General features: G+C 35.8%; 2 protein-coding genes across 7 annotated transcripts in view; one reads left to right on the forward strand and one right to left on the reverse strand.

Moving 5' to 3' along the window:
• WASHC4 (WASH complex subunit 4) overlaps positions 1–15398 on the forward strand; it is a 62716-nt gene extending 47318 nt beyond the window's left edge. For both annotated transcript variants that reach the window (XM_023192340.1, XM_023192416.1), the window contains 7 exons: positions 3043–3109; positions 3551–3637; positions 6304–6451; positions 9020–9116; positions 10074–10270; positions 10597–10696; positions 13122–15398. In XM_023192340.1, coding sequence (XP_023048108.1) covers positions 3043–3109; positions 3551–3637; positions 6304–6451; positions 9020–9116; positions 10074–10270; positions 10597–10696; positions 13122–13189 — 764 coding nt within the window. In that variant the 3' untranslated portion in view covers positions 13190–15398. The remainder of the gene's footprint in view (positions 1–3042; positions 3110–3550; positions 3638–6303; positions 6452–9019; positions 9117–10073; positions 10271–10596; positions 10697–13121) is intronic.
• Positions 15399–19562: 4164 nt separating this feature from the next.
• Positions 19563–23360, reverse strand: part of APPL2 (adaptor protein, phosphotyrosine interacting with PH domain and leucine zipper 2) — a 61342-nt gene continuing 57544 nt past the window's right edge. For 4 of the 5 annotated variants that reach the window (XM_023192604.1, XM_023192840.1, XM_023192529.1 and 1 more), the window contains 3 exons: positions 23123–23263; positions 22270–22317; positions 19563–20714 (listed from right to left, as the gene is read on the reverse strand). In XM_023192604.1, the coding sequence (XP_023048372.1) occupies positions 20580–20714; positions 22270–22317; positions 23123–23263 (324 nt within the window). In that variant the 3' untranslated portion in view covers positions 19563–20579. The remainder of the gene's footprint in view (positions 20715–22269; positions 22318–23122; positions 23264–23360) is intronic. The other variant, XM_023192676.1, reaches the window with a different exon arrangement.

Genomic DNA, 23360 nt, shown 5'->3' on the forward strand with positions numbered 1-23360 from the left:
ACCCAGGCTGGAGTGCAGTGGCATGATCTCAGCTCACTGCAATCTCTGCCTCCTGGGTTCAAGCAATTCTCCTGCCTCAGCCTCCTTAGTATCTGGGACTTCAGGCGCCCGCCACCACACCCTGCCAAGTTTTGTATTTTTAGTAGAGACAGGGTTTTACCATGTTGGCCAGGATGGTCTTGATCTCCTGACCTCGTGATCCATCTGCCTCTGCCTCCCAAAGTACTGGGATTACAGGTGTGAGCCACTGCTCCTGGCCAATACAAATACTTTACCTCTGCTTATAAAACACTGTAATGGGCCGGGCGTGGTGGCTCACGCCTGTAACCACAGCACTTTGGGATGCCGAGGCGGGCAGATCACAAGGTCAGGAGATGAGACCATCCTGGCTAACACGGTGAAACCCTGTCTGTACTAAGAATACAAAAATTAGCTGGACGTGGCAGCGTGCGTCTATAGTCCCAGCAGCTGGGGAGGCTGAGGCAGGAGAATGGCGTGAACCCGGGAGGCGGAGCTTGCGGTGAGCTGAGATCGCACCACTGCACTCCAGCCTGGGCGACAGAGCGAGACTCTATCTCAAAAAAAAAAAAAAAAAACCACTGTGTAATGTGCTTTTGAGTCTGATAAATACCTTGAGAAAAGGTGTAAAGAGTCTGGGAGCAAAATGGAAAGCCTTTTTGACTAATAATTTGCCTGCTGAAATAATAATAATTAACATTTTATTGAGCATTTACTGTGTGCCATGGCTATTCTTAGTGCTTTATATGTTTTAACTCATGTGAATCTTACCACAACATTTATGAAATATTACTTCCCTTCATTCACTGCACGGGTATTCATTCAGTACAACAAATGTTTCTAGGTGCTGATGATATTTATGACAGTAAACAAAGTCTCTGTCCTTATTGAGCTTAATTTACCAGATGAGAAGACTGAGATACAGAGAGGTAACATAACATAATTTGTAGGTCTCTTAGCTAACATGTGGGAGACCAGATTTGAACCCAGGTGGCCTGGCTTCAGAGCATTTACTCTTAATTGCCGCTCTATACTAGGCATTCCTATTTTGCTTCATCAGACTTTGGTCTGATGGTTTGGAGGAAAACGATGAAACTAGACATTTGACTTTTTAAAGATGGACATTAAAAACATTTTAATGTCATCTCTCGTATTGGGATAGGCCTTAAAATAGATTCAATGTTAACTACTGTGTAGGGTTGTTAAAAACATCAGATAAGATAATGTTTGTAAAATGTGTATTACTCATGATTATGAAATGTTAACTCCTTTTTACATTTTCGTCTGTTCTTTCTTTCAAGTCATTTCAATAAAGTTTAATTATAAATTGAATTCCTGCTATTTGCCAGGACATGTTGGCTCTAGGGATGGAGCAGTGAAGAAGACAAAGGCTGTACTCATGGATCTTGCACTCTAGGTGGGGGAAGATGCAGACAGAAAAATACATAGTATGTCAGTGATAAGTGCTGGGTAAGGAGATATAAGGGGGCTGGGCAGTGCTAGTCAGTGATGTTCAGGGAAAGCAGGAGGTGACTTTTGAGCAGGGACCTAAATAAGGTTGGAGAGTAAGCCACATGCATCTGGGGAAAGAATCTACCAGACAGAGGCAACAGTAAGTGCAAAAGCCCTGATTCATTTCACATTTTTGAAATATTCGTTTCACAATATTAAAATAGTCAGGGGCTGGAATGGAGTAAGCAGAGATCTAAGTGGCAGGGCATGCTATCTGAACAGTAGCAAAGGGCAAGATCATGCAGGGCTGTTTTGACCACATAAAGCAATTGGGTTTTATTCTGAGGTGGAAAGCCATTACAGCATTTTCAGAAAACGCATGATAAGGGGCTGGGCATGGTGGCTCACACCTGTAATCCCAGCACTTTGGGAGGCCGAGGTGGGTGGATCACCTTAAGTCAGGAGTTCGAGACCAGCCTGGCCAACACGGTGAAACCCTATCTCTACTAAAAAAAAACAAAAATTAGCCAGGCATGGGGGCGGATGCCTGTGATCCCAGCTACTTGGGAGGCCGAGGCAGGAGAATTGCTTGAACCCTAGAGGCAGAGGTTGCAGTGAACTGAGATCACACCACTGTACTCCATCCTGGGTAACAGAGGGAGACTCTGTCTCAAAAAAAAAAAAAAAAGAAAAGAAAAGAAAAAGCACTATACGTTCCAACTTAGTTTTTAAAAATTCACTAGTGGCTCTATAGATACTATACAACACTGGGGAATGTGGCAGGATGCTAAAGGTGAAAGTAGGGAAATCAGGAGGCCAGTACATATTGCAGTGCTCCAGCCAAGAGATCGTGATGGATTGATTGGATAGGAGGATATCTGTGGAGGGGGTGAATGAAAAGTGGGTGGATTCTGGCTACATTCTCAGGCAAAGTCAACATAATTTGCCCGGTAATTGGATTATAAAGTATGAGAGAAAGGAGCCAGGGATGACTTCAAGACATTGGCTTGAGCAACTGAAAGGATAGAATTGCCAGTTTCTGAGATAGGCAGAATTGGGGATAAAGATCCTGAGCTTGCATTGGACATATTAAATATAAAATTCTATTAGACATAAAGGTGTAGGCATTGGATGAAAAAACCTAGAGTTCAGAGGAGGAGTCCAGGCCAGACATATAAATTTGGGAGGCATCAAATAAAGATTTCTTGATATCACTTCCAATTGTGTATGTGGGGGAGATTGAATCTCATTGTAAGAGTGGAGAAATTGATATTATAATTTTAAGTTTGACCATTTTAATGTAGTCAGCATTTAATGATTTTAGTTTATCAAATGAAAGTAATGTTTATTTTTAAATATTTAACATAATTGTATATAAGTATGTATATATTTTGAGTGTAGGAATATGTGACAGTTTTACTTTTTATGGAACAAGAACTGAAGTAAAATATAGCAAAATATTTTGGTACTTAGGAGTAGAAACCTTGTAATTTACTACTGTATATAACTATATTCCTATTAGAATTTAGAGTTATTTATATAAATATCTGATTTTTTTGTGTGGTTTTTAAGGTAATGCTATGGGCTATGTACGAATGATAAGATCTGGTGGTCTTCATTGTAGCAGCAATGCCATTAGGTATGGATGCAAACATCATTTTTGCCTTGTTTATGCCATTTTAAAAATTATGTCCATTAAATATTTGTTACAAATGATATTGTAGATAAGGTGTTTGTTCTTGATATATTTTGAGATAAAATATGGAAGAAAACTATTCTAGATTTTTCTCAAATTTTAAGACTGCAGCAGACTTCTGAAAATATTTCTCTTAAGGTTATAGTTAATTTATCAGTATGGTTTATGAATGCATGTAAAGATTACATGATTTTAAGGATTAAAATATTCATATCTAAAATTCAATTTGGACCTAAAGTGGTGATATGAATAATATTACTGAAATGCACAGTTGTTTCCAAATACATAGTTGAAAATTTTAGTGTCCTGCAGTACCACTTTCATATCTGTCAATTGTACATATTTTACTTGACCTAATAAATGTCTTCCCAAATTCTCATGTAGATTTGTTCCTGATCTTGAAGATATTGTAAATTTTGAAGAACTGGTAAAAGAAGAAGGTCTTGCAGAAGAAACGTTAAAAGCAGCAAGGTAATCTAAATTTGGAAATATAAAAAAGTGTGTTTATAAAAAACATTCTGAACAGAAGACTAGAGGGTAATATGTAATTTATATGCCACTGTTTTTATTATACAAAATTATGGTCTCAGTTTATGAAGTATAATTTTTAAGACTTCAGTATTCTAAAACCTTTCCAGCTTCTAGAACATGCTGTCCAGTATTTCAGCCACTAGCCACACATGGCTTTTGAGCACCTAAAATTTGGCTGATCCAAATTGAGATGTGCTCAAGTATAAAGTACATAACTAATCATGAAGATTTAATATAAAAGGAGGAATGCCAAATACCTCAATCATAAAATTCATTTTACCTGTTTTCTTTTTACTTTTTAAAATATTTCTCTTCACCAACAGTATTCTAGAATGCTGGTCCCTTCGTGTATGTAATCTATAGCAGCACTGTAGCCACTACCATATATGGCTGGTAAACACTTAAAATATGGCAAATGTGACTGGGGAATTGAAGTACACATTTTATCTTAATTTAAATTTAAATAGCTAATGTCTGTCTTACTGAACAGTGCAGGACTTGAATCAGTTGTAATACTGTAACATAAAACGAGAGGCATGCAGAATTGCTAAGGATATGTTTAGAAAACTGTATGTTTTATTCATACTTATAGCAGGTTATTGAATCAGGCATGAAGGGGCACCCCTGCAAAGGGGAGACAATTTGATAAAAAAGAATAATGATAGATAAAAATCTGTTGAATAAAAAAGAATCAATGAGTCATAATGATAAGGGTTATCAGAAGATCATAATGATAAGAGAATGAAAGTCATTTCTTTATGGAAGCATGCGTGTTAAATTTAGGGGGGGAATTATAACCATCACTGTAATGCTTGAAATCAAGCAAGAATCCCCATTGGTTTCTAAAACATTAGGTGAAAAGTTTTTAGAGAACAGGATTCATTAAGTAATTCATCTCATAAAATTGCTTATTAATTACAAAGGAGAAAACTGTCTTTACAGTGGAGAAATGTATTCCACCTTGGCCAAGTGATCAAACTTAGCATCACCAGTAATGGGGCAGACAGATGTTATGTGGCCTCTTGATGCAATGTAATGACAAGTACCTAATTTGTATTCTTGCCAGAAGTGTTTATCCTGAATTTATTAGGAGGAAATGTCCTGAAAAATTTAGAATGTGAGCATTTTGTGAAACATTTGGCATGGACAAAAAATATAAGGAAATTGTTCTGGATTAGGAGAATAAAGAGACCTGATAATCATATGTAATGGGTGATACTTAATCGTATCACAGATAAGGACAGAAATAGCTGTAAAGGACATTTGAGGAATAACTGGGGGAGATTTGAACATGCATTGTATATTAGTTAATACTGTATTTTATTTTTGGGTATAACAGTGTTTTGTGGCTTTGTAGAAAAATGTTTTCATTCTTAATAGATTCATGCCAAAGCATTAATGGACTAAGTGATAAAAGGTCCACAACTTTCAAGTGTTTCAGAAAAATAGAGAAAAACAGTTGTGTCAAAATGTTAACAAGTGGTGAATCTAGTGGAAGGGTATACAGATGTTCATTATACTGTATTTTAACTTTTTGATAGACTTGAAATTTTTTTAAAAAAGGAAGTGTATGGGAAAATGCATGCATTTCTATGAGAATAAGGCCCCAGTACAAAAGCTTTTTGCTCTAGAATAGTCTGTTAGATAGCTTAGCCCTTTGCCAAATTACATAAGCCATGTGCAAAGTTAAGCTGTTTGAAGTCATGTGCCTGAAAATTGTTTAGTTTGTGGTGTGTATCTCAAAGGAAAGGATCAGACCTTTACCTTATGTTAAATGATGCCATTCACTCCAAAACTGTTCACTATTTGAAAAATATTTTGAAGCAATGTGAGGAAATCAGAGAGTAGGATATTGTCTTATAAGATCTCTAGGGTAAAGCTGATTGCTAATTGCAAGATCCAGATTGGTGCAAGGGAGTGGTTGATTGAAGTCAAGGAAATGTAGGGTCACAATAATGAATAGATTATCTGCATAGACAGTGGAGACCTGGAGCAGGCATCCTAATCCTGCGTAATTGCAGGACAGTGGTTAAAAGGTTAGTAGATGTCTGCTGTTAGGAAGAAGTAGTTGAGTATTTGGGTAGTTAGATATAGCTAGATTATGTGAGTCATAAAGGAAGATTTCTTCCTTACAGTGGTGGAGGAATAATTGAAAGTGGTAGTAGCTGTACATGAGGGATGCAGGAGAAAAAGCAGCTGATGTTTTTGAAGATTGAGAGGGAAACTGAGTTCTTGAAAAGAGAGCCAGGTTTAAGTTGAGGTAAGGGAATGTAGGAGAAACGTTAGAGATTTAAGGGGAAGAGGAAATTATTTACAATGAAGAGGAGTTCTACAGGCCTTACTGTGGGAAGAAGAAATACAGAACTATTATTTTAAGTCCCAAGATGTTCTAATAGTCTATTTTGGGGACTAAATTTACTAATATTGATCAGTTTTCTGTCCGTAAGAAAATGAGTTTATTCTGAACTCCAAGAAAATTTTCTTAGAAGTGTCTTATAGTGTTTCCTGCTTTTTGAATGTTCTTTTGTAAATTAATGAGAGATGGATTTTTTTTTCAAAGCCACACTTCTTTTGAGAAAGGAACCAAATAATTTTTTGCTTTTTAGGCATTTGGATTCAGTCCTCAGTGATCACACACGAAATTCTGCTGAAGGCACAGAATATTTCAAAATGCTTGTAGATGTTTTTGCTCCAGAATTTCGAAGGCCAAAGAATATACATCTCCGAAATTTCTATATAATTGTTCCCCCTCTGGTGAGTATTTCCAGAACCTAAAATGAATTTTTTAAAAAAAATATGAACGAATAGATCTGGTTTCTTTGTAACATGAAATGCATACAGACTACACTATTAATTTCCTTGTTGCATATAAAACTAAATGTGATCTCAGTGAATGTGACATAGAATTTTTACTTGTTAGCTGTGCTGAAGGACACTTACTTATCGTTAGATTTTTTTTTTTCTTCTGAGATGGGGTCTTGCCCTGTCACCCAGGTTGGAGTGCGGTGGTGTGATCATGGCTTACTCAGGCTTGACCTCCTGGGCTCAAGCCAGCCTCCTGCCTCAGCCTCCCTAGTAGCTGGGACTACAGGTGTGCACCACCATGCCTAATTTTTGTAATTTTTTTTTTCTTTTTAAGATACAGAGTCTCATTATGTTACCCAAGCTGGTCTTGAACTCCTGGACTCAAGCAGTCTTCTTGCCTCGGCCTCCCAAAGTGCTGAGATTACAGGCATGAGCCACCACGTGTGGCCTAAGATAGATTATTATTTTTTAAAATAATTACTGCAGAAATTTGAGTGTTCTTTTAAGTTATATGAGTATATGCCATAGAATCTTTGGGCAGAATTATTAATATATAATCATTTTAAGTGCTTAATGTAGACTAGCTGTTATTATAGTTTTTTCTAACACATTTCTTAAAGCATATTGTTTCAAGATAACTTCTCTCTCTTCAGTAGTAAATACTAACATGTAGACTAAATTTTTAATGCTTCTTAATGTGTTCTTGCTCTAACTCTATAGTTACTATCTAAAAATAGTTCAAGTTATCAAAAATTGCATTATAAAAACAGCTGTTCCATTAGGGAAAATGGAGTTAAGAGTTTAAGAGGTATATATTAGTAATAAAGAGTGATTTTTGCTTAAAGGTTCCTATAAGGTTTAAAAAAAAATTGTAAGTAGATAGCTTTAAAAATCTAAATATCACCCAGCAGTTGAAGCTCTTTATTAAATTTAATTTTGATCAAGAATAGTGACTTTTCATATTGCTGCCCAAGTTGTTAACACATCTTCTTACATATTAAAACCATTATTACCTATTGAAAGTAACTAATAGCCTGTAAACAGCTTTTTTCCATGAATTTTGTTTCTTTTATACATTTGTTAATTTTCTATCATAATTGTATTTTAACTGTGATATAGCAAAAAATGTTCATATTGATCTGATAAGAATCTTTTCATCTTAAGATGGTGTCAAACTGGGCGAGAGAGTGTCTTATTTGGTAATACTATAGTTAACTTGGAGTGAGTTCTCACCATATTTTTTTAATTTGAAGGGCAATGTACTCAAACCATTGTAGACAGCAGTGAACCCATTGGTAAGCTTAGGGAAAAGTCTGGCGTTTTACAAGGGAGTTGTCAGAAGTCACTTAGAGGTGGAAAAAACAAAGTGGATTAAGAGCACTACAAAGAAGTATAGAATCCTATTCTTGTACTTGAGTTTGTAGTGTAGTTCCAGAAAAAAGACAAGCATAAATGAGATTTCTAAAAAAGATTGAATTAATGATTGATGAAAAATTCACAAGTAGGTGATTAATTGCTGAATAAGTTCCACAGTCAAAAAAATGAAACTTGGTTTTGTTTCCAGTGTAGGCTTAGCACACTGTATATCATAATTAGTTTTTAAACACTTCTGCATTTACTCTTCTAGAGCTGTGCTATCCATGTGTAGTCACATGTGGCTACTTTAATTAAAATTTCATAAAATCATAAGGCAGGGCGAAAAAAATAAAAATACTTTTTTAAAAATTAAAAATTCAGCTTGTCAGTCACACTAGCCTCATTTCAAGTGTTCTGTGGCCGCCGCTTGTGATTAGTGGCTTACTGTATGTACTGGATGGTGCAGATACACATTTCTGTCCCTGCCTACAGTGTTGCTCTAGACTGTGGACTCTAGATAGTAATCATTTGTTTAATCATAAGTACTTAATAATGCTGGTATATTGTAAGCTTCAGTAAATCTTTGTTGAATAAAAGATATGATTAGATAAGGCATTTTGGAAGAGCTGAATTTTTAAGAGACGTACTGTTTTGAGGACTTCACACTTAAGAACATGAAAAGAAATAGTATTTTCGAGTGAAGTAGGTAGGTGTAAGAGTAAGGACTGTCTTGCCTGTGTTTTTAAGAGTATTTGTGCTTTGAAGTAAAGCAGGCCTACTTTGCTAACTCCAGGTTCACTTAATATATGACTTTGGGTGAGATAATAAATCTCCCGAACCTCAGTGTCCTTCTCTGTAAAATGTGCATAATATTTTATAATGAGATATACAAGGCACTGTTCTTGGGTTAAATAGTGATTGAGGGAGTGCCCATATTTAAAGGACTTGGAAAGGAGAGCCATGAAGATACAGTTGTATAGATTGTATCTTCACCAAGAGGGCACCTAAGGCAAATGTTTCAGATGAAAAGGACTGGAACCTAGATTCTCTTCTATTCTATTTATAGTGATTCTATTTATAATTTTTGAAATGTCTGTTTTAGGAATTCTGAAGATTTTCTTAGTAAAATTGTTTTTCTGACATCTTGTTACATCTTTTTAGACCCTGAACTTTGTAGAGCATTCCATTAGTTGCAAGGAAAAACTGAATAAAAAAAATAAAATTGGAGCTGCCTTTACTGATGATGGCTTTGCCATGGGTAAGTTTAATGGAATTGTTTTTCCATTAATTTTATGTTGACCTTGTAATGGATTCTTAGAAACATTTGCTTGAGAATAGGTCTATATGTTCTTTATAGATTTATTTTTCCTGAGCATTTTTTACTATGTTTTTAGCTGGAATATGTGATTGACAATACTTGTTTTCTATAGTTTATAACTTACTTAATGCCTTCTTAGTATTGCTAATCACTTGTCTACTTTGGCTTAATATTTAGGCTCTGTTTTTGTTGGGGTTGTACAGTTTTGACATCTTATATTTAGTTTCTCTGGTTTCCTTGTAGCTTCCTCAATTGCCATCTTTTTAGCAGTCGAATTGTTTTTGTTTTTTTCCTTTCTTTTTGAGGCAGGGTCTTGCTCTGTCACCCAGACTGGAGTGCAATGGTGCAGTCATGGTTCACTGCAGGCTTGACCTCCTGGACGCAAGCGATCCTCCCACCTCAGCCTCCCAGGTATCTGGGACTACAGGCATGCGCCGCCACATCTGGCTAATTAAAAAAAAATTTTTTTTTTTTTTAGAGACAGGAGTCTCACTATGTTGCCGAGGTTGGTCTTGAACTCCTGGGCTCAAGAAGTCCTCTAGCCTCAGCCTCCCAAAGTATTGGGATTATAGGCACAAGTCATGGAAATTTTTATTCTTTACCCTTACAGCTATATCGTTTCTCCAGGTGATTTATATGGCCGTGGTAGTTATTTGTTTTCTTCTTAATTGACTTGTCTTTAGTTTGTCATACTTCTGCATTGTTTTTAAAGAGGGATTAAGCCATTTTGTTAAACCTGTCGTTCATTTATGCTGTAGAATGTAACTGAAAGGGGACAAACTTAAAATGCTAGGAATTACTACTCAAAATGTTTAGTGTTAGGAATTACTGGTGAAGGAGTAGAATATGACTTCTGTACTCACTGTAATTTAACCTTAGTTTTGCTGATGCCTGCAGGTGTGGCTTACATTCTAAAGCTTTTGGATCAGTACCGGGAGTTTGACTCACTTCACTGGTTCCAGTCTGTTAGAGAGAAATACCTGAAGGAGATAAGAGCAGTTGCTAAGCAACAGAATGTGCAGTCAGCCAGTCAAGATGAAAAACTCTTACAAACCATGAATCTCACTCAAAAGCGATTGGATGTCTATCTACAGGTAGAGGAGCCTAAGAGTCACATCTGCTTTGACTTACTGTTTGATATCCATGACTTCTTAATGTCTGAAAAGCAGAAGCCATATAGAAACCCCCATTTTCACAAATGAAATGAATAGTGGCAAAAAGATTATATTTTAAAATGAATGCTATTTGGAAGCCATTTGACTCAGATCTTAAAAACAGGAGGGTTACTTATTTCAATTTCTGTATTTATGATTTCCACTAGAGCTTTTAAAAATAATAAGAGGCATAAAAATGCATTATTTTTGGTATTTTGCCATAAGTATTTTTGGTTTTTATTTCAAATTTTTTAAATTTACCTTAGGAATTTGAATTGCTGTATTTCTCACTGAGCAGTGCAAGAATTTTCTTCAGAGCAGACAAGACTGCGGCTGAAGAAAACCAAGAAAAGAAAGAGAAGGAAGGTCAGTGAGTGGTTTAAATTTGGAAAGACCAATAAATGTCTTGAGTAATAGATAGTAATGTACCATTTTATTTGGTCAGACATCTAGCTTCTTTGTCCTTTTGGAAAATAACACAGACCTAGCAAGAAGTCTTTTAAAAAATGTAAAGCCTATATAGATCTTGTGTGAAATTGAAAAGGAATTTATATAGTTTATGCATTTCACACTTGGTAACCCTTTAAGCCCTTGTTCAGGATCATCTGCTTTTAATTTAAATATACTTTTCACAAGTTTGGTTTTTCTTTCATGGCTCAAACTGTATTAGATTTGAAGGAACAAATTAGAGGAGGACAGCTAAATGTTGCTGAAGGCAGAGCTGCTGATGACTGATGTTGACTGAATGAGATGGGACAGATGATTAAAGTAGTATAAAATCATAGGGGCTATTTAGTTGTAGTAAATAGCATTCTGCCTTCTTTCATAGTCAGGCCCTGGAGACTCAGGCAATATAGCCATAATAACTGATAGTGATTTCAGTGAACTTCAGTCATTAAGGAAAGGATTCTGTCCATTGTATTCTGTGTAGGATGGTGGAAAGGAATCTATACTTTTTAAGGCATAAGAGCATTGCTCAGTGTTTCATATATAACGTCCCCATGTTATATTTCTCTCAGATTTGAAATTTAGGAATAATCATCTTCTCTGAGGAACAGATGTTTCCCTTTTTCTGTCATGGAAATCGTATAGCGTACATTTCTCTTTGCTTGGAAGATCAATAGTAGATACAGCAACTAGTTGACCCTTATAATTTTCATGTTTACTAGTCTCCTTTTTGTCTTGTTTCATGACGTTTTCATAAATCAAGATAAAAAGCTCTTCATAAAACAAGATGTTTTTGTTAATCTTATGTTAATTTTTTAAATATACCTTTTTTCTTTATATATATAGAGGTGACTCATTAGGATAGACCACTTAGATGAACTACCTTATTTCTTGACATTGTTGCATAAATTAAATATTATTTACTAATATTACTTATTAGGTAATCCAGGCATTTTTTGAATCTAGACTAAATAAACATGCTTGAAAAAATTGTTTCAGCTTGTTAATCCGGAAGATATTCAGTATTAAATGAAAATTTATACATACATTTGTGTTCATTTTCAAGGATAAATTAGCAAAGCCATTTGAAAGAATTTGAATCAATATAAATTATGAAGAGGCCGGGTGCGGTGGCTCATGCCTGTAATCCCAGCACTTTGGGAGGCCGAGATGGGTGGATCACAAGGTCAGGAGATCGAGACCATCCTGGCTAACACGGTGAAACCCTGTCTCTACTAAAAAAAAAAAACAAAAAAACAAAAAAACAAAAAAAACTAACTGGGCAAGGTGGCGGGCGCCTGTAGTCCCAGCTACTCTGGAGGCTGAGGCAGGAGAATGGCGTGAACCCGGGAGGCGGAGCTTGCAGTGAGCTGCGATCCGGCCACTGCACTCCAGCGCCTGGGTGACAGAGCGAGACTCCGTCTCAAAAAAAAAAAAAAAAAAAAAATTATGAAGAAACTCAGTTATTGCCTCAGTTCTGCTCATGTGTTTCATGCCAGACCTTTTCCCCAGCCCATGTGACTGGGAAAACTGCGGGTCGATTGGACATTTGCTTTCAGGCTAAAGCATTAAAACAAAACAAACAGCCCTTCAGTCTCATGGCAGTGGGATTTCTTGCTTTGGCCTGTTCCTCTTAAGGAACTCTCCCGGGTTGCAGTTGTTATATATCACTCACATCACTGTTCTAAGACTATTTCAGCTAAAGATTGCTCAGAGATATAGTCAGAGTTTCTGAATACATTAGTCAAACAGTCTTTGTCTGTTAATGAAATATGAACACATGACATTTTGCACAAAATGCCAGGAATTCATTCTGTCAAAAACAGTGAAAAGCTGCTTCATTTAAAATTATTTTAAGAAATAATATATATTACATATAATTTATTATAATAAGTTATAAATACAAATGGAAAGTTATTCATTCTGGATAGTTTTGATATGTGAGTTTGCAGCCATATTCTACCAGGAATGACAACATACTATAATGGTCCTTTCTTGGCCCAGATAGAGGAACTGGCATGAGGGCATCAGGCCTTTCTTAGACCAGCAATGTTAAGATTCCTCAGGACAAAAGAGCCCATGTGGTTTGAAACCCCACCCCAATGCAGTTCTGAACTCCCTCAACTCCACCTTCATTAAAACCCAGTGGAAACAATTGCAGTGTTTAGCCTAGATTTAAAAAAATTTTTAAATATAAACAAGGTATAATTTGTGATGTTAGAGAAACATTTGATGGATGCAACTGTAATTTGAAGTTTGGCAATATAGCTCTTCCCAAATTTTTTTTACTTATTGTTTAAAAATGAACATAAATATCCATTATTATCTTCACTCATGCTTTCAGAAGAAACTAAAACAAGCAACGGAGACCTGTCCGACAGCACTGTGTCTGCTGATCCTGTTGTGAAATGATACTGATGGTATTCACTGCACATATGACGAAATCATCAGAATTGTTAAAAACTTTTGCCAGTGGAATGGATAAACTATTGATGAATTGTTTCCTGGGTCACATCTCTGGAAAATAGATGTTACAACTCTTAAAGGCAGTGCTTTAAAGTGAAGTCCTTTCTGTTTCCAAAGGCTCTACTTTCAAAGGTTGAGAATGAGATTTTAAAATTGGATTTTTGCCTGGACTTGAGGGTAGAAGATGTTTCTATTTGATGTGAAGTTATAAAAGGGCAAATCCAGATTCATAAACTATCACCTCGGATTTCTTGTAATCTCCATGTTTGTAATTTGTATTTGCATAGATCTTTGATCTATAGTTATTTCAAGTCATGGGAAATTCAATGCATATACTATATACAGCCAGTAAATACATGCTTAACAAAAGGAATGAGCCTGAAATTCATGAAGAATACATATCAATATTCTCATAAAAGGAATATATGAAGATGGCTTTGATACTAGCGGTGAGGCACAAGTGTTGTATGTACTCTCAGTGTACAGTATAACTGATGATCATTCTTTCATTGTTAATTTCATGTGACTCACAAGAGCTGCTGATGTCTTTGATGAGACATTTTATAACTAGTTTACATTGCTTTGAGAACATTTAACCTCCAACAGCTGCTTTAAATTTAAGATTTACTTAGTACTCAGAAAATTCAGATAAAGCCATAGAGTCCTGTTTGAAGCTTCACTTCTATTTTGGTTGAAGGCATGATGTATGATGTCAGAAAAAAAATTGAGTGAATTATTTCTACATCCAAACTCAGGTTTCTTCTACATTAGATTGAATTGAAATTTTGGTGATGGTTTGGGTAGACTTTTTTTTTATATCAAGTATAATTTAAGACATCAGATTAATAATTACACTGTTCAGGCTTTTTAAAAAAATACCACTGTGAGAATAAACAGCTAGTAAGATACATCACTTACTGATTTTAAAAGTACAGAAAGATTTGAGTAAATTTCGTACCCAGCAAGCTGTTCGTTTTATTTTTGTAAAGGTATGTAAGTTATTAGTTAAATGGTTAATCATGGCCTTTAAAAAATATAATAAAGTGTGATACCTTTGCAATGAAGACAAAAGTTTAAAACTTTCTAATACAAACATCATTTTGGGAAATGCTTGATTTTTTTTCTATTGCATTTGTCTGCAAAACATTTCTTTGGATAAATCCTGCAAATGCTTCTAACATTATTCTTTGATTCCAGCTTTTAGAATGGATGTACAATGCCCTGTTTGTACTTACTGGTTAGGGTCAGGGTAACTTGCCAGCCCAGGATAAATACTTTAATTGTTAAAAGTCAGAAGAGACAGAATATGTAGGAAATGTTTTTTGTTTATTATGTAAACATGGCTTACAGAATTATGAACAGTGAATAGATTAAAGGCATTTAATATTTGTAATCCATAATAACTGTAGAAATGGCCCTAAAGCATGCTGCATAATTAATAATTTATATTTTCATTATTATAAGTTTATATTAATGATCTTGCATTTGATTATATCAAATTCGTCATCATTTTATAGCAACAGTATTGTTTTCTCTGTTTTTCTTCTCTAACTTCTCTGAAATCATCTCCTATTAAGGGATAGAAATTGTTACTAGAAGAGAATCACATGTTCTCTGTTCATTATCCCTACACGTGTAAATTAATTATCAATACTAGATAGAGTTCACATGCTGACTCCCTGGATACCTACAGTTGAGAAGAAAATGACAGACAACTATTTTTCCTTTAGGTTAAAATAATGTCACTGCAATCTGGATAAATTATAAGTTAATATATTTGAAATAAGATCTTGGAAACAGGAATTTAAATGGTGTCAAAGTGCAGAGCAACAGGGCTTCAGTATATTCACACCTAATACATTCATATGTACATTTTGATGATTTTCTTGATAACATATTAACATTGGTTTTATTTTTTCAGACATACTGTAATTTAAAAATAAATGTGAGCATTTGTTTTAAGTTCACAGAAAACTTAATGATAATTCAGATTCTCAGGAATTAAGGACTAACCATAACATTGTCAGTTCTAATTACATTTTGTAAAAGATGGCAAGTTTGTTACCTCACTTGAGTGGGGTTTCCCTCTTCCCCCAATTCTAAGAGAATATAATGTGTATACTAAAACATTAATAAACATAATTTTGAAAATTTCCTTCCCCTGGATGTTTATGTTCAAAATTGAATGTCATAAACCAGTAGTTCTTAATATTAACCTTTTTGGGGTCCCCCTTAATTGAATGAAATGAAATTGTGGAATCTTTTTTAAAAAAATGCATGCACATAGGTAAAAAATTTGAAGTATAAAATTGGCTTCTGTCAATGTATTCCAGGTGAAAGAAAGGTATTTTCCTTTCCTTTATGCATTTTTGATCTTTCCAGAGCTTTTTTCCAATAAAAAGAACCAATATGAAGTTACTTTAAATCCTGATCCTGGAGAGGGATTATCAGTATGCAGTGTTTAATGTTAGTAATAACTATAGTGCTATTTGCAAACCTGAGTTGAACTAAAACAATACAGTAGTCTCCCCTTATCCGTGTTTTACTTTCCAGTTTCAGTTACCTGTGGTCAGCTGTGGTCTGAAAATATTAAATGGAAAATTCCAGAAACAATAAGTTTCAACTTGTGTATTATTCTGGGTAGCATGATGAAATCTTGTGCTGTCCTACTCCATCCCACCTGGGACATAAGTCACCCCTTTGCCCTGCATCTTCATGCTGTATGTGCTACCTGCCCATGAATCACTTGGTAGCTAGGTTGTCAAATCAATAGTGTTTGTCTTCCAGTAAGCCTTATTTTACTTAATAATGGCCCCAACGTGCAAGAGTAGTGGTGCTGGCAATTCAGATATGCTATAAGAGAAGCCTGAAATTGCATACTTTAAGAGAAAACATGAAAGTTCTCGGGAAAGAAATCATATGTGGGGTGGCTAAGATCTGTGGTAAGAATGAATCTTCTATCAGTGGCATTGGTGACAGTATTTGTTACAGAACAACTGTTTCATCATTAGTTATTGTTAATCTCTTACTGTGCCTAACTTATAAATTAAACTTTATCATAGGTATGTGTGTATAGGAAAAAACACAGTATATATAGGGTTAGATACTATCTGCAGTTTCATGTATGCACTGGGGGTCTTGGTCTATCCCTCTCAGATAAGCAGGGACTACAGTAATAACAACAGAGCCTTCAAAATATTACACTGGAGATGAGATACAATCCTGTTAAATACTACCCTGCAGAAATCATTCTTGGTAAAGTTAAGTCTGGTTGCGTTCCTTTTTTCTTCTGAGGCAGTAAATTTGTAAGATTGTGGGAAAGATGAGAAAATACTGGATACTCATGTTAACTCTTTCATGCGGAGTCTGCTAAATGTAAAAGGTAGACTTTAATTGATTTTAATAATTGTAACAGGATTTTCTTTCCAGCTTCACATTGCAGACGTTTCAGAAGATGGCATTCCTTTTTTAAGGGAAGTTTTAATGCCACATTTTTTTTTTTTTTAAACAAAGGCTTTTAGATGTTCGGAATACTTTTAATAGGCTGTCAAAGATGTGAAGTTTAAAAAGGGAATCCAGACTAACTGGAAATCTGTAGAGATTAAGCAAAGGCAGTGAACTCGAGATGGTGATGGCAAAGTTAGAGTTCAGCTTATAACACAGGTCAGCATATATATAATGTATAAGAAAAGTTGGGCAAGTAACTATTTTCTTTTCAGTAGTTTGGCTTCTCTTTACCACTCAGTTTACCTGATACCTCCATTTCCCATTAGTGGAGATGTACTCAGGAATGTAGATGAAATTTATTCAGTCGATGCAGATCTGATACCATAATTCTTGGATCATCTCTACGGACTATAAATACATTCTGTAGGTAAGAGCTACATGTAGTCAAGCATTCTTTAATAATGCCCTCATTTAATGGGGAAAGGAGTTAACTTTTATACCTAGAAGCACTTGTCTTTATCAAATTAGTATTAAAGTATTTAATCTTTTCAAAATCTGTACAAAAGGTAGCAAAGTATTAAGGATATTACGCTTTAGGTTGATACTGCTACTGAATTGTCAGAGCTTAATGTATTGAGGAATTTGGATTGCTTTGAATCTGGTTCTCTCTTGAGGTCATCTATATTATATATAGCACAGAGTGTTTAGAAGCATCGACTCTGGAGCCAGAACAACTTGAATCCTGATTTCCTGCTTAGGAACAGATTCCTTAATATCTCAGTGCTTCATTTCCTTGTGCAAAAGATGGGATAATAATGACAGTATGTAGCTTATAGGTTGAGGATTAAATTTGCATAAAGCACTTTATAAGGAAATAGTAAATATTAGCTACTATTGTATATACTATAAACATTAGCTCTTACTATATTACTTATTTGTACTCTCATAGGTAGAAATAAACTTGGCATATAAGCATTAGTTGTTACTACTCTTTTAGGTGGAACGATTGAAACTAAAGTCTGTATTTGACTTTAAGTGGGTATCTAAAGAACTATTCCTTGTTAAGTGGCTCAGGTAGATGTAGACAAGGTAAGGAAGGCCCTGTTCTTCCCTAAAGAAGGTAGTCTGATGAGTATGTGAGGCTAAATCAGCCTGGAAAGTGGGAATTGGTAAGAATAGCTGGCTTCTAAAAAGGTCCCATTTCCTCTCTTCCCGCCTTTCATTTACCATGGCACTTGTTAAATCTTTCAGAGCACTTTAATGTGTATTAATACACATTTCAGTAAGTGGAGAAAAGGGGCAAATCATCCACTAGTTCTGAGTTTTAAAATTATTTAAAAATACTCAATGCATACAAGGTATATAATATGTATTACACTATTTGAAGAATGAAAATAAAGCACTTGGAAAGAAGCTACCATATCAGTTAAGAACACCTCGCTCCTGCAGTTTCTGCCCGCGGAAACCATGTGGGGGTTTGGTGTTAACCATTCTCTTGCTCTTTCCTTGTTTTACAACTGATTGTATATTCCTAACTATTGATAATAATGTTATATTTCAGTTTTTAAACTAAATATAAATGGGATATTATATGCTTTTGTAACTTTTTCAGTATTATTTTAAAAATTCATCCATGTTGATGCATATAGCTGTAGTTGAGCATTTCATTATGTGAATACAGCTATCTTCTGTCGATGACATCTGGGTGGTTTTCACTTTTGGGATATTGTAAACAACGATGCTGTAATCATTATTGAACATGTCCCTGGGTCCAGGTGTTTAGAGTTTCTCTGGGCTGTGTACCTGCAGGTAAAACTGCTAGGTAGTAGGGCAGGTGCCCTTTCAGTGTACTGGACAGAATGTCATACTGTTGTTTCATCCCAGCAGCAGAGGAGATTCCCCTTTGCTCCATTTCTGCCAGCAGCTGAATTTCTGCAGTCTGGTGAATGTAAAATGTTTCTGTGGTTTTAATTTGCATTTTCCGGATTACTATAAGGAGTCTGTTTCTCTTTATGAGCACTTTGTCTTTTTTAATGTATGAAATGCCTTCATGACTTTTTTTCAATTTATCTTTCTACCTGTAGGAGTATTTTATAAATTCTGGATGCTAAGTTTTTGTTGGTCTTGTGTGCTTGCTAGTAGCTTTGGTTTAGTTGTGTGTTTTCATTCTCTGTGGTGGTTTTTGATGAAGTTAGTTTTAGTGGACTGAATTTGTCTTTTTATTTTTCCCTAATGTGCATGCTTTGTGTCTTATTTAAGCCATGCAGTCTTTTAAAATGGTGGATTAATAAAACAACTTTTGTACTCCAAAATTAGGTTAACATCATAGGATCCATTTGAAATGTATACAGAAATGTATAGTGTTCCAGTTTTCAAACTAATAATTGTTTAGGACTTGAGTGAGATTATACTCCTCTCCCAAAAAAGTCTAAGCAAGAAAAAAAAAAAAAAAACGTTCAGGGGACTGTGGCTCTTGCACTGTGTCAGAGAACCAATTGATCTAAAGCAGTTATGTCATACAAATTTGTAACGCATTAGTGAACAATGAAGAATTTTATGGTGCATAATTTCACACTGGCTTAGACTCACTATGTCTTTTATGGTGTATACATTTCAAATGCATCCTATGATGTTAACCTAATTTTGGATTACAAAAGTTACTTTATTAATCCACCATTTTAAAAGCAACACTTTTAAAAATTTTAGCAATGGGATCATATATTCTACTCATGTTGACTGGAAGTATTTTTTGATACTATATCCCCTCTGTGATTTCATTGTGCCCTAGTTTTTGGGAAATTGAATGTTAAAGCTATGGAGCTGACTTTAGTTTTCTTCCAGGGATGTTCCAGAAAATAACAACAAACAAAAGAAAGAAACAGAATAATTTTTATTGCTAGGTTAATTCATTACAAAGATAATAATAGTCTGTTGAACTTAGTTACAGTTAAACACACTGTACCGATTCAAAATCATTATACTAGTTTCGTAGAGAGGAGGAATGGGGGAGTGGGCTGGGGTTCCAGGAGTTGGAAGTATCAGGGTGGAAAGAGGAACTTTATACAAAGCCCCATGACCAGCTGTGCTTCAAGTGAGTTTTAAAATTAACTGGTCCCTTCCTTGAGGAGGGTCTGGCTCAGAAGAAACAGGAACTGGTAGAGCTGCACCCTGTCCACAGTGATCCACTACTAAAAGTACTCATACCTAGGAGGACCTTAAACTTCTGAATGCTGGTTCAGTAAGGCTCCACTGTAAAATCAAACATCTTTTGTGGTATTCATTTTTTTATTGCTTGATGTCTGGAACAGTTATTGGAACTAGACCTGCATCATGCATCTCTACTAGTGCTTGGGCCTCAAAGCAGTGCTCATCACCTAACTGCACAAAGAAATGCTATTAGGTCCAATTATGAGATAAGCTGAATTATAAATACACAATTTTCAGAACGACAGGCACTTAAAGCTCATTAAGTAAAATACAAAAATAGATTATATTAATAGGAAATATTTAGTGTTCATCAAATTGTAAATCTAGGCTTTTGCCATTTTTTAAAAAGGATACTGGAAACTGAAAAGAGATGACATTCATATGAACAATGCATTTTTCAAACTTTTGTTCTGAGCGCTGAACAATCTAAGAAATCTTAGCGCAATCTAAGAAAAAGACTTACCACAAAGCACCTAAAATAACATTTGTAGATGGGTGGGAACGCTGTCAACCATTTCTTAGTTTCCCTCCCAAGTCTCAGTATCAAGGCATCAAGATTACATTCCACAAACGATTGTCAGCCTTCGGAAATCAGTCAGTGTGCCTGTATGTCAGAGAAGTTGAAAACCCTTAGGAGGTAGCTCTCCTTCCTGTTTGCTCTTCCCCTACAGGCGCAAGTGAGTTATGCTTCAGATTCTGCGCCTCTATGTTCACTTGGATTTCCATCATTGTCATCTGGTTGATCGTTTAACAGTACATATTTTCCATCATTGGTTAGTGGTATGGACAGCATTAATTGAGCCAGTGCTTCTGGATCCTGAAGTTAGGAGAGTTTAAGAGGGAAAAAAGAAAAGGCTTAAGATGCATTTAAACCCCTTTGGCCTGGCTTTCAATATGTTGTGTAATCTAGTCTTATTTCTCCTGACTTTTGTATGTGTGCCTTCAGCTGAGTCTCCTTGCTTCTCACACTCAGGCATGTCACTTCTAAAATCTAGACTGTTTTCCTCTGAGCCAAAATATTGTTTACGTAGTCAATTCACACCATCTTTCCAAAGATTCCATAGAGGAACTTCCTTCACATAACTTTTGTCTTCTATATCTTTAAACTCCTTTCTTTTCTCACGTTTAATCTATACCAGAAGTTGGCAAACAATGGTCATTTGGCTAACCACTTGATTTTTATTGGAAAACAGCTGTGCCATTTACATACTGTCCATGCTGCTGCTGCTTTTTAAGAGTCTCGCTCTGTCGCCCAGGCTGGAGTGCAGTGGTGTGATCTCGGCTCACTGCAACCTTTGCCTCCTGGGTTCAAATGATTCTCGTGCCTCAGTCTCCCGAGTAGCTGGGACTACAGGTGTGCACCACCATACCCGGCTAATTTCTGTATTTTTAGTAGAGATGGGGTTTCACCATGTTGGCCAGGCTGGTCTTGAACTCCTGACCTCAGGTGATCCTCCTCCTCCTCCTGCCTCCCAAACTGCTGGGATTACAGGCATGAGCCACCACGTCTGGCCTGCTTTTGTCTTATAATAGCAGAGTTGAATTTGTTGCAAGGGAGATAGCCAAAAACATAAAGACCCTTTATAGAAAAAGTCTGCCAACTTTTGACCAATGCCATTAAATACTAGTTTGCAGTGCTTGCCATTATTTTATGTATGTGGCCTTAGTCCTTGGTCTTCCTTACCTCTCCAACAGACTGAACTGCACTAATATGGTAGCCACTAGCTACATGTTACTATGTAAATTTGAGGTAAATTTAAAAATCCAGTTCCTCAGTTACACTAACCATATTCAATTGGCATATTGTGCAGATATAAATCATTTCCATTATTGCAGAAAGTTCTGTACATTGCTGAACTAGAAGCCCCCTGGGGGCAGGGACTGTATCTGTCTTCTTCACTACTGTAATTCCAGGGCTTTTCTTATACAAACTAGGCTCTCAAAAATTTGCTGAATGAACAAAAGATTAGAAGCTGCTGAAAGACAGGGAGGTCTCAGAGTCCTCATTTCTTAAAAGCTCCCAGGTGATGTCTGTGGGGCATGTGATCATACTCTGAGAAGCAAGGCCTTAGAGCACATGTTGGGTCCTTATCTATCATCTTAATCTGAAAGAAAGGAAATCTAGCCAACTAGTATGCAAGCAAGAAAACAGATAAGCAGGAGCTCCAGCAGTGATAAGAAGTCCTCATGTGTTAACAGTAAACATGGAACCCGCTGATCAAAAATGTCTGGTGGTTAGAATATTTAAAAGGAAATCCCAAACTTGGCCACACATTCCAGTGAACATCACTTTTCTTTTTGAAAAGACTCTTAGTATGTGTACACAGATGTGTTTTGAGTAGCTACTAAACCAGCACTAGAATGCATCTTACCTTCTGAACCTCAATAATTTCTTTTCCCAAATTAATAGCATAACATATCTGCAAAAGACAAGAAAAGTAGTGATTGGCAAAGGTAGAGAAGGATAAAATTTTAGAACAAATGTGATTTTGAAGTACAGTGAGGTCACTGTGCTCACTGTTCCCACTTGGGAACACAACACCTGGCTGCAGGAGACGCACCACATAGGGCTGGGGGCATTTGCATCCAACTGTCCTGACCTCTGTTGCCAATTTATGCCATACAAAAAATATTCCAGGTAAGTGAAACTCAGGTTAATTCCACTGTTTAAAGTTTTTAATAGGAATTTTTTTCTCTCTTAAATGTATTTAGCTATGACATGTTCGTATACACAGTGGCAAACATAATTTACTGAAAGAAGAATTGGTTAATTGTGATAAATTCTAACTCACAGATACAAAGTTTTTCATACTAAACCAACAGCTTGTGTGTACTTTTCTAATATCTTCCTTGGTTTGCTCTCTGAGACTAAATTATTCTCTTAATTTTTGCCTTAATTTTTTTTTGCCTTAATTTTTTTTAAAGAATAAATTCGAGGGGAACTGCTTTCAACATTTCCTTATATCCTGACTAAATAATATGTCTTGCCATCAGAGCTCTTCCTCATTCACCCTATTCTGGTTGGTAGGTATTTTCCACAGAGAAATTTAAATCGAGTTTTCTTTCAGTGAGGCCTTCTTAGGAGGTATTATCTGAACTCCTGGATGGGAGACATGCAGAATAATCAACTAAATATCCAAGGAGGTAATGCCAGAAAACTCTTTTAAAATGGACTTGTTTGGACTGAGATATTTATATTATGAGAGCTTCACATGAAAAAGAGACCTTTTCGCCTTCTGAGTTGCTTTCAAAAATGTATGTACTCAGAGATTCTTCTCCAGTGGATTCAGGAATGCGGATGACAAAACCAACCAGTCTCTTGTTTTCTTGATGAGCAGCAAATTGTGTGACACTGGTAAGCTCAAACTGGGGGGGAAAAAAAGGAAACAGATCATACAATACTAGAATTAAAAACTGACAAGGTTACTCTCTGGAAAAGTCATGAGAAAAAGTGTCCTATTAG

This window comes from Piliocolobus tephrosceles, chromosome 10 (genome assembly GCF_002776525.5).
Source record: "Piliocolobus tephrosceles isolate RC106 chromosome 10, ASM277652v3, whole genome shotgun sequence".
NCBI lineage: Eukaryota > Metazoa > Chordata > Mammalia > Primates > Cercopithecidae > Piliocolobus > Piliocolobus tephrosceles.